The sequence below is a fragment of the Phaenicophaeus curvirostris genome, chromosome 2 (genome assembly GCF_032191515.1).
Source record: "Phaenicophaeus curvirostris isolate KB17595 chromosome 2, BPBGC_Pcur_1.0, whole genome shotgun sequence".
NCBI classification, from domain to species: domain Eukaryota; kingdom Metazoa; phylum Chordata; class Aves; order Cuculiformes; family Cuculidae; genus Phaenicophaeus; species Phaenicophaeus curvirostris.
This window is the reverse complement of record NC_091393.1, coordinates 84,307,319-84,325,814: the sequence shown is the minus strand read 5'-3', so window position 1 is coordinate 84,325,814 and position 18,496 is coordinate 84,307,319. Positions and strand designations below refer to the sequence as shown.

The 18,496-nt window shown below is 39.2% G+C and overlaps 1 protein-coding gene across 1 annotated transcript; it reads right to left on the bottom strand.

Moving 5' to 3' along the window:
* Positions 1 to 2,817: 2,817 nt before the first annotated feature.
* FBXO28 (F-box protein 28) lies at positions 2,818 to 17,916 on the bottom strand. Its single transcript, XM_069852681.1, has 5 exons — positions 17,673 to 17,916; positions 11,285 to 11,394; positions 9,615 to 9,753; positions 6,948 to 7,143; positions 2,818 to 5,312 (listed from the first exon to the last, which is right to left on the bottom strand). Exons 1-5 carry the CDS (start codon positions 17,886 to 17,888, stop codon positions 4,918 to 4,920), a joined length of 1,056 nt encoding a protein of 351 aa, XP_069708782.1. The 5' UTR covers positions 17,889 to 17,916; the 3' UTR covers positions 2,818 to 4,917.
* Positions 17,917 to 18,496: the final 580 nt, after the last annotated feature.

The following is an 18,496-nucleotide window of genomic DNA, read 5'->3' as shown; positions in this document are numbered from 1 at the left end:
AAATCAGCTAATAAGTACTAGCTGCTAAAAGCCCGCGTGCAGCTGTGCAACTGTAGAGGACGTGCAATCCCAAGCTGCAAATACTGCAATCTAAAGTAATGGACAAAGCACAGGATCTGCAAAACACAGCAGCTTCGTGAATATTTTTGTTCACATGCATTTTTAGTCTGTGTATATTAGGACGCGAATTAGAAGTGAAAAGGGGAACAAGTAGTGGAGAGATGGAAAAGTTTATTCACAGTTTTTCCCTCCTTAGTCACACCATCTAAATTTTCTGGACTTTTGAGAACTGCTGCAGCGTAAGTGGCAAAACAAACATTTAGATTTCATCAAGGCCTTTTGTCCTTGTGAGGGATGTTCCGTTTTACTTTTCACTCAGTGCCCACTTCTTAATAAACCAGGAAGTGTTTTTGAGTTACCAGTGCAGAAGGTGACTGTAAAATTGCCAAGATCACAAGTGTTTCACTCAACTACACTCTAAGCACTGTACATAACGTTTCTGAAAGCATTCCCTTCTTGTTGTAGTTCAAATATTAGCTCTGCTATCCGTCATTGTGCTAAAGACTTTCTCAGCCATGGGAAGGATCCTGCCTAAACTACAAATGCACCTGCTGATAAGAAAGTTTGCAGGAGCATTGGAGGAGAGACAGGATCGAGTTTGGTACATGGAGACAGTCTTACAGCACTTCAAAGTTACATGGGTTTGTAAATGATCAAAAGTTTCAGCAAGGTAATTATAAGATACCAGATTCATAAATATCCTGTAGCAGCCAAACAAGGCTTAAACAACTACGAAAAATGTTAAATAGGAAAGATTTGGAAAATTTAATTGGCCAATGTCCTGGGGTGCAAAGTGTTTTTCCTATTTAACACTGAGTCTTTCTGGTTTAGGTAGTACATGTAACAAATGCAGATTTATTAGGTCTTCAGCAAACTAACAGTTTTTGTACCTGACATCTTCCTTTCCAAAGACGAAGAGATCCAGCACCTAGCACATCTTCAGCTGGGACAAAGCTAGAACAAAAACCCTGGAGTTACAGTTGCATGTAAACCAAAGCTGGTGGCACATTCCCATCCAACCAGGAAGGTGAGGTCCAGTAAACACAGAGCAAAGAGCACACAAAGGAGTGAGCTGGTCCGGGTATGGTACAAAGTAGTGCAGGAATGGAACTGGAGAGTGTCAGAATAGTTCACAACTAGCAGACATTTTTGCTACAAAATGCTTCAAACTGAACTTGCTTAGGAATAAAATAACAATCTATCACTGCAATTTGCCAGTTACCCTCTCAAAACCATCGGAAACACCAAGAAATCAGCTCTTCTGTCTGAAGACACATTTAATTATGGCCTATGTCATCCCATTTCAAGAAGCTCTGATGTTGAAAATTCCTTAGGCAATCTTTAGTGCTACTCACAATTAACTGTTAGATCTCCGTAAGAGCAACTAAGTTTCTGTTCAATGAAGTCTTATCTTTTATGTTAAGAAATTATGTGAAGGTGTCCTCATAACATTAATGAGCTATTGTGATTAACTTAATGTGCTATGCTGACAAAGTGTCAGGGACTGAAGAAGTTAATATTTGTTTCTATCTGTTTAAGAATTTTATCTTTTTAAAGATAGGTAGTCTTTCTTCCTTCAGGGCTTACTCCTATTAGATCCATTAGCTCTTGCTTAGAAGGTGCTTGCATTCTGTATTTACATGCAAGTTGTTCAAGTTGGAGAGCAAGGCCTGGTTGCAAACAGCTTCCCCCCCCCAAAAAAAAAGTATCATTGTGGTATTTTCTGATACCATTTTGCCATATTCACTAGATACACAACTTTGTAAAATATCCCCACCCTACTATGGTTTCATAGCAAACAAACAAAAAGCAGTTTACAAAGCAAGATGCTGTTTCTAGAAAGCAGGCTTGAAAAGAAGGAAAGCCAGCCTTGGTAGGTTTAAGCTGCTTTAAGAAACTAAAAAATAGCATGGCTTTCTCTTTCAACCCTGAGCTGTTCTGTTTCAGCCCTTTGCTACAAGCACCACAGCTGAACACTGGCTGCAAACAAAAAAAATTTTCATGTGACTGTAAAACTACACCTTAGTCTCAATAGTCTGAGGTTCTCCCCTGCACAGATCAATCAATCATTGCTACTCACCCTGTACTTTTAAAGGCTGATGTACCAACTCATGTAAACTTGCATAGCAATTTATAGTCAGAAGTAATTTATTTTTACTTCAGGCTATTTATCAACTTGTTCATATACGGCAGAATGCATCCCTTTTTATTTAATAAGGGAGAATATGCTGTCAGAAGTTAATGTTCCAGCTATTGTCTCTAACCTAACAGTTCATTCTGTTTTCCATGTTCCATCTATACCACTGATGTATATTCCAGTCTGAGAGTCATCAGATACCAATGTCTCCCTCGCACCCCAGGAAGTGAAAACAAAACAGTGGTGTAGCTTCATTGCGGTATTTCTCAAAGCCTGCTTCTAACTAACCTCACTTCCCCTTAAACCGGATGGGCCTTGTTCAATTTTACTAGAGTTGGTAGCACACAGAGGATGCACCTGCAAACCTTCAGCATGTCGTAATTCCTTGAGCTGAAGGTTCCAAGTTGGCACTTTCCCCAGAGAATATTTCATGTAACAATAAGCTGTTGTTCTTTCCAGCCTAATTTATGCAACGTATACACAAATGCTACTCTCAAATAACCTCAAACTTGTTGTATATTGTGAAGGGGGAAAATTGTTTGCATCTTCTAGAAATAAATAAAGTTAAGTGAAAGCTATTAAAAGATGTATGAATAAATCTTTTTTGGCAAGCCTTTTCAGAGGTTTATACTTGTTTAGAAGTACTTAACCACAAATTTCTGGTAAATAGACCATGACATGATTTTGTCATCATGAATGACAATTTATGACACTAATTTATGACATTATGAATTTAATGAATGACATTAAATGACTTTGTATCAAAGTATACACATTAATTACAGCTCTCATGCTGACCCTTTGATTCAAAATTATTTGTTGAAAGATAAGGTATATGCCAGTATTTTTAAAATGAACAGCAGCTATCTATCTCAATGAGATCTTTTAACAGTACAAATTCTGGGCCATTGGAAGACCAGTAATAGGAAATGCTCCTTTAACATTTAACCTTTTCCCCAGATAACCTGTTATCACTTCCTCGGTGCTTTTCTTGAGAAACATTTCTTTCAAAAAAAGACTCAAACTACCCAACAAGTTTATCTGAAAATTAAATGTCTGCCAAAAATCAGGCATTTGCAGTGTTACTTCTGATATGAGACAGTATGTTTTAGAAGTAAAAAGTCTAGCTGAAGGTTCAGGAAAAATGTCAGTTTTCCCACAATCATATAACATTTGACCAGAATTTCTGATTTGTTTGATGATTTAAACACAACCACTACACTATGCTGAAAACCATACAAAAAGTAAGAGTTACTCGTGCTTTAACCAATGGTAATAATATCAAGATTTTGAACAGCTACAAATGCAGGATTTGCATTTTCAGTGCCATACAAAGTATTAATTCAGTACTACCTAAACCCAAAGCAGCAGCTGATGAAAAAAAAGAAAACGTAAGTCTAATAATAAAGCTACATAGTTTAGTACATTAAACTAAAACCAAGGACAATGGTATTTGTATGGGTACCAAAAATATACAGATAGGGGGAAAAAAATTCACTGTACACAACTCCGAGGCTGTTAAAAGTAACCAGAGATAGAACAGTGCAAGACATGCTTTTCCAGTTACAAGCTCAAAACAGAAGTGCAAAAGGAATTAAAGCTTTGTCTGATGTGATTTAACTTTTAGGATAAGGAAAGCTTAGAATATTGTCATCAGCGTTACAGAGAAACTTCCATCCCACCCCACCCCCAACACACACACACAAAATAGTTTTACCATAATACAGCATCTCATTCAAATGGCGTCCCCCTGAGCGCAGTTATCATTGGGACAATTAGTCTGATACCTATTAGATGTTGGCCTATGAATCAAGTGATGCATAGGCAGCTTCTCAATTCTCCAGCGTTGGCTAACAATATCTGCAACTTACAGGGAATGAAAGTGGCAGATAGCCTGGGTTCAAAATCTCCTGCAACAGCTGCAGAAGACCACCTCATTGTCAGAAAGCAGTTGTGCTGAAAGCAGATGCTAAGTTATGGCTGAGGAGCAAAGAAATTGCTTTACAGGTCTCTGTATTCTCTTCCAGAGTTGATTTCAGGCTTTTAGCAGGCTGACCAAGCTGTACGTGCACCTATCCATGCAAATGTAAAGTATGGCTCCCAAGACCTACAACCAGGGTGTGTGCATGTGACGACTGGATAGAAGGCCCTTCCTTGTAAGTTTACAAAAATATATAGCCAATACTGTAGCTTAAGAAGTCAGTTTTACTCATTACAGAGATCTCCAAAAAGTAGTAACTACTTTTCAGACATTCCAGACAAGGTCACTTGTAACAAAAAAGGTCAAGTTCTGTAAAACAAGATTTTAAAAGTGGATCTTTCCTTCTTCAAGTGAACAGGACATTTGCTTTTATGATTAACTTTTTAGTCAGTTAAGACTGAATTTATTTAAGATTTTATGTGAACATATGCATAAACACAAATAAGTTTACTTTAAACACGTCTGCACAGAAAAAAGATTAACCATTCAAAACATAACAGAGCAGGTCTGGTTAGTATGTAACTATTGCAAATCTTAAAGATTCTGTGCGTTAGGCCCACCCATACGTAAAGCAGGGGAAAAGTCTCAATGAAAGAAAATTACTGTTTCAGTCTAAGTGGTGTTTTGAAGAGCCAGCAGCCTAAGTGACACCATGAAGCTAGTCACAGTATCCAAACAAGCAGACCTGCTTGGGCTACTAAAGCAGTGTATCCTCCTGAAGGTGTCACTTTCTCGCGAGTTATTTTCTGTTTTGGAGGCGGCGTGATTTCCTAGGACAGTCTGTGGATTCAACCACCTTTCTCCGTTTTCTAGAAGATTGTTCATTTGAGCCAGAACCTGAAGAATTTCCTACTGTACTCTCCACCACCTCTCGCAGCTTGCGTTCAAGCTCAGCCAATCGGGCATTCTGTTCACCTATGATTTGGGTTTGCTCTAGCAGTTTCTGATCTTGATCTTGGAGTTGTTTCTGTTGCTCTTGCACTTTGAGGCGAAGCTCTGAGATTTCCCTCTTTAGCGCTGTCATGCCCGTGCCATTTGCTTTTACTTGCTGCTGGAGTTTTGTGACTTCCTGTCTCGAAAAGTTCTGCTTGGAGAATAGCTGCATTGTTGTCAGTGCTGCAGAAGGCCCTGGACCTTCAAAGAAAACTGTGATTAATCCTCTACAACTTTAAGACAAAGGTAGAAATTGTGTCCCAGTTGTCATATTTTGTTTATCTCTACTTCCCAAACATGAATCCGAATACTGGCTGCAAGTTATGTGAACATGTAAACAGATTCACAGTCATTTAAGTGTCTTAACTAGAGCATATGGTATGTCAGAGCACAAGTAGCTTAATTTAAAATACTTAGATTTTCAGTAGTCTGGAAAACAGCTCATTTTTCATTTTCTGAATATAAGCACCCCTCCTTTTGCTGTATCAAAAATTACACAGAGCTATTATGTTGTTGTTTAGATTTTGTGTCACAGATGTTAAGTCAAATATCCACAACATGTCTATAAATAACTTATTACAGAATAATTACATTAAACAAATGTTTTTCAATAGAGCCCCACAATTCTGCTTAGTTGTAGACAGCTGAAGTTCTAAAATGTTGTGGTTTGGGGCCTAACAAGTTATTTCAGTTTAACTCACATTTCAGAATGAAGGAATTTATTTCCCATGGGTTTTTTTAGAACTCCTTTTCCTAAGTACTAAAACTATACTGGAATTTGAACTTGGGAATGCTGATTTTAATAAAGTTTCAGCAAATGAAGGAGACTAACAGCTACAATATGAGTTCTTTCACTTTTTATATAATCTTAGTCTTCTAGCTATGCTGTACAACTAAGATGCAACAAGGACAGAACAGTCTGGGAAAGCTAGGAATACTCATCCTCCTCACCTAACATCATCTACGGGTTTAGGCAATACTTCCTCAACTGAGAGACTCATTGAATAGAGGAATAATTAACAGGATATAATTAAGAGGTGGTTTACACACTTATAGCTAGAAGGATGGACAGGACATACCAGAGGCAACAAGCAGCTCCTACAGTTACCTATCATTTTTCCTTACAGTGTAATTTTGGTTTATTTTTTAATTTTCAGTAAGTTATCCTTTCAGAGAGTTCATTTCACAGTTCCTAAGAGGTGTGAAGATGTTCATCAAGTGAAAATGCTACAGTTCTATTAACCTTTCGCTTTTGGCGAAAGGATATGAGGTAACTAGCTTAGACTTTGGTTCACAAAAGTTCTGGAAATTCTGACAGATTACACAAAGGAGCAGTTTAATTGTTATTTATAAACTGTTATTTTAATTGCTTTTTTGCTATTACCCTTAAGTATATTGCTTGTTACTGTTTACGTTAGTGCCCCAGGAAAGTAAAAAAACACATACAAGTATGTTCTAGCTCTCTGCACTACAACAGCTTACACTAATTCATTTGCTGATTGTCCTAAAAATAAAAGGCATCAAGTTGTCATCTCATGTGCCAAATTTCAACCAAGTGCAATGATAAAGTCTCATTCATTGGTGGCACAAAAGCGTTTGTTTAATGAATACACACTATGCATAATTCTAACATACATTCAAGTGACTGTTCTTTTGGTAACACAAAGGCTCCTTAAATATCAAAGCAAATGAATTTTAGTTAGCATTCTTAAGAAACAAGTATCATATTTATGTAATAAAGCTCACATTTAAGGGAGGGAGCTTTAAAAATGATGCAGTGCTGAGAATTTTTACAGAAAAACTAAATAAAACTTAACTATATGTTGGAATTAATACCTGGGGCAGTTCCTATTAGACGTCCTGATACATCTGACCCGGGCATCTTTCTTTTCAGTATTGGAACAATCTTCTCATCAAAATATTCCATAGCCATGGAGGAAATGTCCCTTAGTTCTTGAAGAACTTCATGAGCTCTCTGAGGAGCTCTTGTAGAGTTTACATACCTTAGCACACGATAAATTTCATCTATTACCTAAAACATTTAAGAAGAATTAGGATTTTCCAATAAAGTCAAGATTATTTTAGATCATTCTAGAAGTGCTGGCATAGTCCAGGGCTTTTACTACATAACTGTTATATATCACTGCGTGCTTAACTTCCAGACCAGCTATTTGAGATGAAGTGCTGTTTGTGATACATGAGGGAAGCTATTCACTTCATCTAGCACAACAACTCTCTTCAAGCTCAGGAAATAATGCTCATTGTGTGAAATTTTGTTTTACTACCTCCATACTTGAATTGTAAATTATATAATCTATACTCAGCGAAGTGTAATAACTTATTTTTGAAGAACCTGAAGCCAGATACTCTAAGTCACACTGCAGAGCAGCCACTGCCCCAGCCAGTTACGAGGCATAAGAAACACATTACTGGGACAACAAGACTTATCATTACGGCAGTCTGAAGAGCTATAAATATTTACTTGAGCCCATTTGCATACATGCAAAATATTGCAAACTCAGATTAAGTCCAAAATACATTAATTTATAAAACAGCAATCCACTACTGACGAAGAACACAGGTGTCAGCTTAACGGGTTTGACAGACAAGTCCTGTGGTTAGGAGAGATACAGAGAGATGAAGCATCCTGCTAACCTATAAATTATAGTCTGAGCCACGTCAAGATAGGGGTGCTGGTCTCTTATCACCAAAACTACTGGCACAGGTATTTTGCACAGGATTAATGGTTGAAGAGTCTCCTGAACAACACAGATCTTAAGGACTCTAAATCATAGGTAAGACAATACAGTTGCATATTGTGTTTTAATAAAGGAAGCTTAGATAAAAAGTTGCAAAAGCTAGACAAGACTGAAGTGTCTCATCACACAACAAGCTTACAAAAGACTTCTCTAATTTTACCCATATTATATCCTGTTAGCAACAAATCTTCAAAGCACTCTCCTGCCATCCTCAATATAAATCTTGCAGCAGCACTCTGCCATTACCAGGAAGTCTCACACAGTATGCCAAATCTCAAATTCGGATTCACACATTCTAACACAAATTCACTTCCTGACAATTCTGTGGCAGCTTCATTCAAATTAAATTTCCTGAGGGTAGCAGGGCAGGTGGACGGGGAAACACAGGCTATGACTAAGTTTTGAACCTGCTTGACCAAAAGAGGGTTTTCTAGTGAACTGATATGTCTGCTGAGAGCACAGCAGCACTAGCAAGTTCATACACCAAGTAAACAATTTAAAAACAACACCAAACTTCTTAGCTGTTGTATCAGTATACAAACAGGGTCCTTGTGACTCAGTGTCCACAAGGGCAGCTTGCCCAGCACCAGCATGTCCCAGGTCTATATTCAGTATTGCCTTTCTGTCTACTCTTCAAAAAAAGTACAGCATCATTTCTTTCAAATATGCCAGGTATCAAGGCCTTAAGTTTATTTGACTTTGTGTTATACTACATTGATAAAAATGCATAATATACATAAAACTATAATATTAAGTCAACTAAGCATAAATAGATGATTTAAATTAAAGTTGACTAAATATCAAGTCAACAAGAGTATACAAAAATAAAGTTCTCTTCAAGGTAAAAATACCTTTGACGCTGACAGCCTGTCCTACTGTGCTGACTATAAAAATGCCTGCCATGCTTCACCTGAATCCAACAGCTAACTTTTCTGATCACTTATCTTCCCATGAAAAATTAATATCAACATAGCCAAACCTCACATGGAAAGATCAACAAATAGAGCATTAGGCTCACGTTCACAGGTCTTGTTTCAATCCTGAGCTGTACCAGTCTTCCTCAGATCATGATTCTGTCAATTCCCTTGTGCAGTTGTTTTCACAGCTTATAGAACAGTGATATCTCTGATGTACATATCGTTTGCATAATTTTTATTTTATTTTTATGTTGGGATAGTGTTCTGAAACATCAGAATTGTACAGCAGTACTAACATTTAACACATTTTATCTACTTTTAAAACTAATTCCACCTACCAAAAAAAAATACCCCATTCACTGTAATAATTGTGTTTCCACATACTTAATATCTTAATTCATTTAATCTGAAATACTTAAACCCTTAAGAAATGTGCCTAAAATCCTCTCTGACTGAGTACTTGGTGTTATACATAGTCTAAATTACTACATCTTCTGATGACCTGCCCTCCAGCTGTTTTGTACAAATAAAATTCAGAATTAAACCCTACGTAACCTGTAAAAGGTTGTATAGAATATATGCACCACAAGTCAAATATCAGAATTAAGAGAATCTAAGGGAAAACAGAAATCCAGTTTAAAATAATTAGTATTTAGATATAGTCTGGTTTGTTCTTTTCCGACTGCCTGTCATAGCTGAGTGTTGGTTTGCATGTTTGCTTGCAAGTATCTGAAACGCAACATTATATAAATTTGTCCCAGGTTAAGTTACACCATCATATTTTTTAAACACAGATATACATTCACATAATATAGTCTACATTTTACCTTTCCAGGTATGAAGCAGCAGAGATTGGAATCCACATACTTCATGAAAGTCATATTTAACAGAGAGAGTCTTGTTTCTACAGCAGCAAGGATGTCTGCGTGACGAGCTAATGAATGATTTCTCCTTTCTGACTCCCGTCTAGAAGACAGATCATGATGCCACACTGATTAAAGGATGAGTCAACATAATGAAACTGTAACATTAGCTCAAGCCAGCTTCACCCTTAAACCCCCCCAGGTTTGAAAAAGTAATCACTACCATTAGTTCCATTCTTGTGGAAAAACCCTGATACAGAATGAGAACCAGCTAGCAACAGCATATTAGACTTTCTAAGAAAAAATTTGCTCTTTAAATAGTTACTAAATCTTATGTAACCCATAAAATCTGTATGTAATTTAGGACTATGAGGTCTGACACAGAAAACCTCAAGACTAACCCTACAGCTTGGGAACCAAGAATGGTAGGGGAGAGACAAACATGTTACAACAGGTTACAGAACATCTCCTAACCCGTCACAGTGAGACAAGACTGAACCCAATCACTTCACTCAGTATGAGTGGATGCATGTTCAAACAGAGGTTTTCTTACCCTTGGCTGGAAATGTCAGTGTGAAAAACTGAACAGCAAGTTGACATCAAGACAACGCTTCGTCTGGGAAGCAGTTTTTCACTAATAATTACCTCTTCCCAAAGATCAAGTCAGTGCCCCAAGGAACCCATTTTTTTGTCAGCAGAATATGTGAAAGCAAATCCTCATCAGCCTTTCCAAAGATCATTTTCTGAATTGCTTTTATCACTGGCAGCATCATATGCAGCTGTGTGTCAACTCAGAAAAGTTTTGAAGGTACTCCTGGTTGATTTTCTTTATTTGTTAAATAAAAAGAGTTACAAACACAGTCTTGGGTTTTTTTTATGTTGGACGTCATATTCAGAACCAAGCTTTCAGTACTAATTAGTAGTAGACACCAAGTCTGTGTGAATACTTTTATCCCTCATATTCCTACAGTCAGTACTTCAATGCAATTGACATAAATTTAATATATCGTTAGTTCTTGCCATGAAGTTTAGATCAAAATATAAGCTCTTTTGACAAAGGATCCCTACAGTAATTAGTATCTATTTTCTTCACTTTGACTTGGAAATCTGATAGGACATAGAGGCAGCCACACTTATTCACTGTTAAGAAGAGAAAAGATATTACCCTAGTGAGAAATTAGCTCCCAGTAATGCTCACATGACCCCTCTCCCTTTCCCCTGATTAACCCTTGGCACTGAAAAAGATTGCTTGGTTTTTTTTTTAAGCAAAGACATAGATAAGTTATCAAGGAAGGCAATCGATCTTGAAAAGGAATGGCATTAACTCATTCCTAGGAGTCCTTGCTTGATTTGCCAAAAGAGTTGAGTAATACAGGACCTACTCTTTCTTTCTCTGTTTAAAATACCACATATACTTTCCAATATTGCAGTTCCTGGTATGCGACAACTTACATTCATCCACACCATTATTCTGTAATTACATCTTAGATTCAAGGTGCTTTTGGAAAAAAATGAAATCAAATCAAATGTGACTCAAATTTTCAAGATATATAGGTGGAATTAGCCATCAAGAAATTCCTTTTCAATATTCTGTTTAAAAGAATCTAGCACATTTAAGTTTAACTAGTACATACCTTGGAAGCTGAGCTTTAACTTGCTTTTGACACAAGTTGTGGTATCTTTCCACTTTCAGAAATCCCTGATTTAACATTCGCTGGCAAACCAAGTCCATTCGCTTACAAACCTGTATTTAAGTAAAAAGAAAAACCTAAGGCTCAATTAAGTCAACAAATCACTATTATCTTATCCATGCTTGCTGAGTAGTAAAAGATTCTTATCAGTTTGTGCTCCATTTCAAGAAGCAGAAACTACAGTTGAGCTTAAAGGCATCACCACCTGTAGCAATGATCCTGGTACTCCAGAAAGGAGCAGCTATGTTGCACACAGTTCACCGATTAATCTCCTGATATTGCCTAGCAAGAGACCATAGGCTGAATGCCACCCATATATAAGCAGATACAATTTCCTATTATTTTAATGGAAGTTGCAAATGTCTGTGCCTGGCTTTTAATTTGGTCTCCAGAATGATTCTGGTCAATCAAGTTAATATTTTGTAATCTCAAAACAATCAGCCCTTAAAACCAAGAAATCGTGATGGTTTTCTTTCAGCATTTAAGGCTTCTGTTTTTCAAGACAGACACAATTAAGTTTAAAAACTTATGCAATAGAGTGCATATGAAACAAGATTACTTTTCATATTAAAAAAAAATAAAGTCCTCTCTTCTGTTCAACAGATTTCTTTATTTGTTATGTTGGATACCAACAGCCTCATTTTTTTTTCCAACAGATGCAGGGAGAAAGGACGATAACTGCAGAAGGTGTAATAAACTGCTAAATGTAAATCTTCACAAAATAACGTGTTACAAGACAAAGCCAACTCCTACAAGAGTTCAAAGCAATTGCAATTCAGTTCTGAAGATACAAGAGCTTAGTGAACCAACTGTCCTTTGAAATTGTTGCGTGTAGTTTTGTACTTAAGTGCACAACTCCCACTGTGACCCCACTTTCCAATGGATTACCTTAGCACTTTTTTTTTTTTATTTTTCCCCCAGGTAAACGCTGTGTCCCTCCATAAACTACTTATTTTGCATTTTTAAAGTCCGAGAAAGAAGATTCTCACTTCTCCCAGAGAAGCCTGCAATTATTTTCTGTTTATATGGAAGGCACTAGTTAAAGAAGTTACACTTTCTGTGAGTCTTCCACTAGTCATGGTTAGTTTAAGTTCTGGGAGTAAGAACTGACTGTTTTCCAACAGATCTATATTAACAGACCATTAAGCAATTGCTGTTGATCTGTCTTTGCTCTTTCATATGAGATCTTCCTTGTTAACAGTCAAAGGAGAAGGATCAGACAGGTTAACTACAGAGGTACAGTCTCAGCACACTCTCTCCCACATTCACTGAATCACCTAAATCACCTGCATTGTATAAAAAATAATGCTAGCCCTTCAGCTACAGGAAGGAAGAAATTGTCAAATTTCTTCTAAGATATCAGCTGCATTAGGGATGCCTAGATTTGATACCACTTTTTTGTACAAGACTTAACAGTTACTCGTAGTTGTGATGCTACCAAATCCCTGAACTAGGCACTAGTACCTACACAAGGGCTATGGTAGCTAGGCAATTACTCAGTGCAAGAGAAAAACAATCCTAGATTTATTATTAGCTACAAATTCAGAGAAAGGACAGAAACAGTGATTTTAATCATGTGTATACTGACATCTGGTGGCAGCAGGGATCTTTCAGTGTGCTGAAGCCCTCCTGCATCGAAGACAGACAGCCACAATGAATAACATTACGATTTTTAAACACTGGATTTTTTAATTCTTACTCATTTGCTTACGCCATGCAGCATGAAGAATTATTTGCTCCATTTTCCAGACATTACCTATATCTGTGCCAATAATAAATCTAGGACCCAAACACCAAAGAGATAACGGGTACCACCAGAAACCAAGTTTGATTGTCTGCAACTTATTTACCCAGCCATCTCTTCACTCTCAGCTGCTTCCTGATATCACCATTTAAAACATATGGCACCTGTATTTATAGGAACAAGGTAGTCTTCTAAACTGCGTAGTCAGCAGTCACATGCAAAGTAGTATTATTACACATTTAAGTGCCCATATTAGTCCCAGACAATTTGATACTAGCTATCCAATGGACCGTAAGAAAGTAAAAAGTTAAATTTCATAGAATCATGGAATGTCCTGTGTCGCAAAGGTCCCACAAGGATCACCAAATCCAAATCCTGTCCCTGCACAGGACAACCCCAACATTCACACTATGCGTCTGAGGGTGTTGTCCAAATGCTTCTTGAATATTGTCAGGCTTGGTGACTAGCTCCTACTTCCCAAGGGAGCCAGTTCCAGTGCTCCACTGCGCTCCAGGTGACCTAAACCTCCCCTGGCCCATCTTCCTGCCATTCCTTTGGGTCCTATCATTGCTCCTCCTCCTCTCCTTGTGAGGAAGCTGTAGATCACAATGAGGTCTCCCCTGTCTCCTCTTCTCTAGGCTGGACAGACCAAGTGACTTCAGCTGCTCCTCATATGGCTTCCCCTCTAAACTCTTCACCAACTTTGTGGCCCTCTTCTGGACACTTTCCAGCACCTTTACATTTTTTATACCATGATGCCCAACTCTACACACAGTAGTCAAGGTGGGGCTGCACCAGTACAGAGTAGAATGGGGCAATCACCTCCAATCACCTCACACTTGTATTTGAAAATTTTTGCAAACATCTTCTAGCCATAAACCTGAAAGAGCCAGAGTTTCTTCAAATACTAAGTCAAGCCAGATACTGTGTTCAAGTTTCAGTGTTAGAAAGTTATTATTCCAAGTCCACGTGAAAAGCAGAATGAGAAGGTGGCTGCTTCTTAGCATGCTGACTTATAAGTGATAACAGCCTCTACGAAAGAACTAATTTTAAACTACATTTGTAAACAAACTAAACTGACAGAGTCTACTAGACAGCTACCACCAGTTTCCCTTTCCTCAAGCACGTCTTATTTCTTCCAAGCTTCACTAGCAGATAACCAGTATCAGAACAGAGATAAAAATATCCTGAATTATTTATATTCAATATATGTTCTTTTTCTTGGAGTCTACACAGACACCACGTTTCATAATGCCGTTCTAGGGTAAAGTATAAGTAAGCGACAAAATGTTGATGACTCAGCAAGATGCTTTAAAATAGAAATGTCTGCAAATATAGATTTATGAAACTGTGGGAAGATTAAAGTTGTGCTGTCCAAAAGCAATCAGTCCTTATTTCTGCTGTGCAGAAAATAAGCATTAGAATGCTGTAGAATCTAAGACACTTCTGACGTGTCAGAATCCAAGATAACCTACTCTTCAGAGTATTCATGGACAGAGGTTGTGGATTGTTTGTTTTTAATCATGCTTGCTGTAGTAAAAGCCTGAATGGAAGTGCATTTACAAGCTCATATATGTCAGTGAAAATAAACTGTAATATAAGTATTTCATTACTATCTCACTCAGTCAAAAATTCCAGAGCTTCTGTAAGTCATTAAAAAAATCACAGTAAAAGAAGCCTTCAAAAGCTGGAAGACAGCCAGCTTCCATATCAGCATGCATATGAGGCTGCAGCTTGTCCAGAACATTACAGCTTTAGACATAATGATCTTCTGAGTTTTCTGTGTTTCTCTTATGATCACATATCAGAGGAAGTAGATGAAGTAAATACTCAAAAGGGTTGAAAGCAAAATGCTGCTGCTTTTCCTCTCATTCACTTTATATGAACTAAAGTTTGAGAACTCAAGATTTGCACTGAGGCATAATTTCAAACAAGACTGCATTCTGAATACCTATTGTTTAGTCTCCATTATATTAGATCTACTTTTCTGCTTAACCAGTAGGTGTTTCATTTATGCTTTTAAATGCAGTAACACCAGGAATAGCAGAAAGCATTATGCTCAGGAAAACAAGCGTTTCTTTGCACAATAAGAGGCCCATTGTCCTGCCTTGCCCGATGGCAATCATCATAAGCAGGAAACATTCTTCACCTTGTCCTTTGGCGACAGAGAAAGACTTATGGATCCTGAGCCTTAGATTATATTCCTCATTATGCTCGCATAAAAATACACAGGTTCCTACCACTATTTTAAGCTGAAAACTCGCTGATGTTCTATGTCCTCCCACCCAGCCAACTCCTTAGTCTGTCTTCCTGTACACACTCCAGCTCCAACACCAGTTCAACTCAAAGAATTACTTTTTTTTTTAGATCAGTGAGTTAAAGTGATCCAGAAAAAGGGAGAGATTAGGACATCCATTTCCTTCAACACTGGGATTCAGAGAATGCATCAAAATAATCAGTTTAGGGAATCCGCATTTTGTGTCTACAAATATAAAGTCAAACTTCCTTTAGGTCAATGAATGTCCTGGATCTTATCTTCCTACCTTTGTAGAGATGCTTTACCCTACAGAATGCCAAATTCTAAGGGGTTAATTGAGGGTCCTTTTGGGCACTTTAATACGCAGCAAAACTAAGTAATTTAATCCCTGTCATTCAGTTAGTTTGGTCCTGCAATATATCTTTAGCATTATAAGATACACTCATTCACATTTGATAAGCAGCTCAAGTCAGTTCTCAGAGAACAAAAATTTCCTGTTCGTGCGAGACACCTTAGAACACGAATATACAACTGTCTCCCAAGGCCGCTTGTAGCCTTTAAAAGTCAGAAAGTGGTGAAATGTCATTACGAATTTATGCCTAGGCATTGTTATTTTAAAAGGCTACCTCAATTCTCCATCAGCAGCATTTGGAGTTACATAAACATGCAGTCTCTTCCTCCCTCTTTATAGTCTTCAGTGAATCACCAAAATAACACCTTTAGTTCTGAATGGCCATCCAAAAGACCTACCTGATCAAGCTTATTTAGTTGTGAGCTACACTTTTGACTAGGTCAAACCAAAGGGGTTTTAATTCTTTACATCAGCGCTGGTTAACCTGGCTTTGTATTTTTCAAAACTTCTGAAAGGGGCAGTTGTCTTCCAGAAAAATAAAATTCTGGGTGCTATGTAGGACCATAAAAGTTTTACGTTTTACTTCTCAAGTAGCAGGGAGAGTTAAACAGCTGGTTTGGTCCTTACACCACCATCTTTCCTATTCTCAACTTCACTGCTGACAAAGCATTGCTTACAAACATTAGCTTAGCCCTAACAAAAGAAAAAAGCGTTTATTGACTAGCAATTGCCCCCACGGGTACTACCATTTATAAAATGCAAAAGGAAAGCTGCAGTAAAGAGCTGCATCTAGTGTTGCAATACAGAACATTCAACACTAAGTACATCAAAGGTACTTCCCCACATTCACACTGTAAGTACTCAAAATCGGAGGCTACAGTGCAAAAAAAGGCAGTATCACATCTGTCCACAGAACCAGTACCTGTTTTCACAGAAGAAGCAAAATTTTTTACTGGACTGACAGCATGCTAGAAATATTTAGGTGGTTGGTGTACTTGGTGTAGTATAACTACAAATAGATTTTCTGCTTGAAGAGCTTTAAGTTTGAAGTTACATTCCAGATGCAACATCCTATGTTTGCAATCCAGGACACACACAGTCTAATTTTATGCAGAAATACGCTTGCAATATTATCCAATTTAGGCCCACAGAGTTCTTAAAACAGAAACAGCACAGTACATGCAAGTTTACTGAGAGTTACATAAGCTATGCATTAATTCCCTCACTATTATTCCATGTATGACCTCACAAGAAATTCAGTTAGATAGCAGCTTATCGTATTATCTCATAGTTTACATCAGGCTCCTTATGCAGGCTGTTAAAGACTGACAAACACCGTTCTCATCACTGACACCTGCGCTTATTTTTGACATTGTAAAGTTTGCAGGTACAAGTAATACCTTTTAATAAGTCTACTTCTGTGAGTGGAAGAAGCAGGCAGCCCTTCAGGCATACAAGGGCTTTCTTATGTCTTGTTTTTTGCCCAACGTTTATTTCTAGACAGGGTAGGATCCTTGGAGCAGCAGGCTCCCCATCACCTATACTTGTAGACTTAACACTTTGCAAACAAAAATAACTACACACATAAGACACAAGAGAGTAGTCCCCACAGGGCAAGCAGCCAGGAGAAAGAAGCCTCCAGCAGCGCAGCAGTTTCTCACAGAGGATGAATGGAATGAATCACAGAATCGCTAGGTTGGAAAAGACCTTTGAGGTCATCAAGTGAAGAAGTAAGCGATGGCAAAAGACCTCTAGGAATGCGTGGACAGGGGCACACACCTACGTGCCTGTACGCGAGGCTCGGGGCGGCTGGGGGTAAGGGAGAAAGCCCTCTTCTAACCCATCCCAACCCATCCCCTCCCCAGCGAGACCCGCGCCCGCCGGGCCCCTGGGGCGGGCTGACCACCGCGGCCCCCGGCCCGGCCGCAGCAGGGCCCCCCGCTCGGGCCGCCGCTGCCCTCCCCGGCCCGGCCCCTACCAGCCGCAGCTGGCTCGTCTCGTCGTAGGACAGGAAGCTGAGGATGGTCTCAATGGCCACGATGGGCAGCCCCATCAGCGTGTTGCTCTGAGGCGGCGGCTCCAAGGACGCCAGGGCCTCGGGAGACTCGGAGGCCGGGGGCGGGGAGAGCCGCGCCGAGCCCAGGGCGCCGCCTTCCCCATCCGACAGGAGCCGCTCCTCCAGCGCCGCCATCATGGAACCCGTCCTTCCCCAGCTGAGCCGGGGGCGGCGCTTACTATGACGACACTTCCGCCCGCCGGGCGCTTGCTGGGGGCAGGGCTGGGAGGTGCGGCCGCTGCAGCGTCCCCTGCAGGGCGGCCTGGGCGGCAACCCCGAGCCCGCCGGCGAGGGGCCCTCGGAGGGGGTTGGGAGGTCTGGAAAGCCAGCGGCCTTTACCGGGGCTGGGCAGCGATCCCCACCCACCGTGTGCAGCCAGGCAACCTGCGACAGGCTGCATTCCCCACTCCCGTGCACATGGATAAACCTCCCAGAAATCTTATGCATATTCTGTTCCTTTCCAAGGACTCATTTTAATGTTTTTACGAGCTCCACAACAGTCAAAGCTCTTGCTGATTTGGAGCTTTGGCTCCAGCTCTGCCGACCTTGCCTTTGAGATGGGGAAGGGCTGCAAACTGGTGATCGCAGAAGCAGAGACAGCTGCCCAGCACAGATCACACCGCACACGAGGGGTTATCATCTCCAAAGAACGACAGGTTCTGGAAAAACGCTGTCTGAAAGAAAACATGCTCTCATTCTGTCTGACTTTCAAAGAACACAATGACTTAGATGTAACTTAACTCTAG

Coding starts and splice junctions, on each gene's coding strand:
- FBXO28 (XM_069852681.1), bottom strand. CDS start 17,888: ATGATGGCGGCGCTGGAGGAGCGGCTCCTGTCGGATGGGGAAGGCGGC. Junction 9,754..11,284: donor GTTAAAGCTCAGCTTCCAAG/GTATGTACTAGT, acceptor TCTGTCTTCTAG/ACGGGAGTCAGAAAGGAGAA. Junction 7,144..9,614: donor GCTGCTTCATACCTGGAAAG/GTAAAATGTAGA, acceptor TAAATGTTTTAG/GTAATAGATGAAATTTATCG.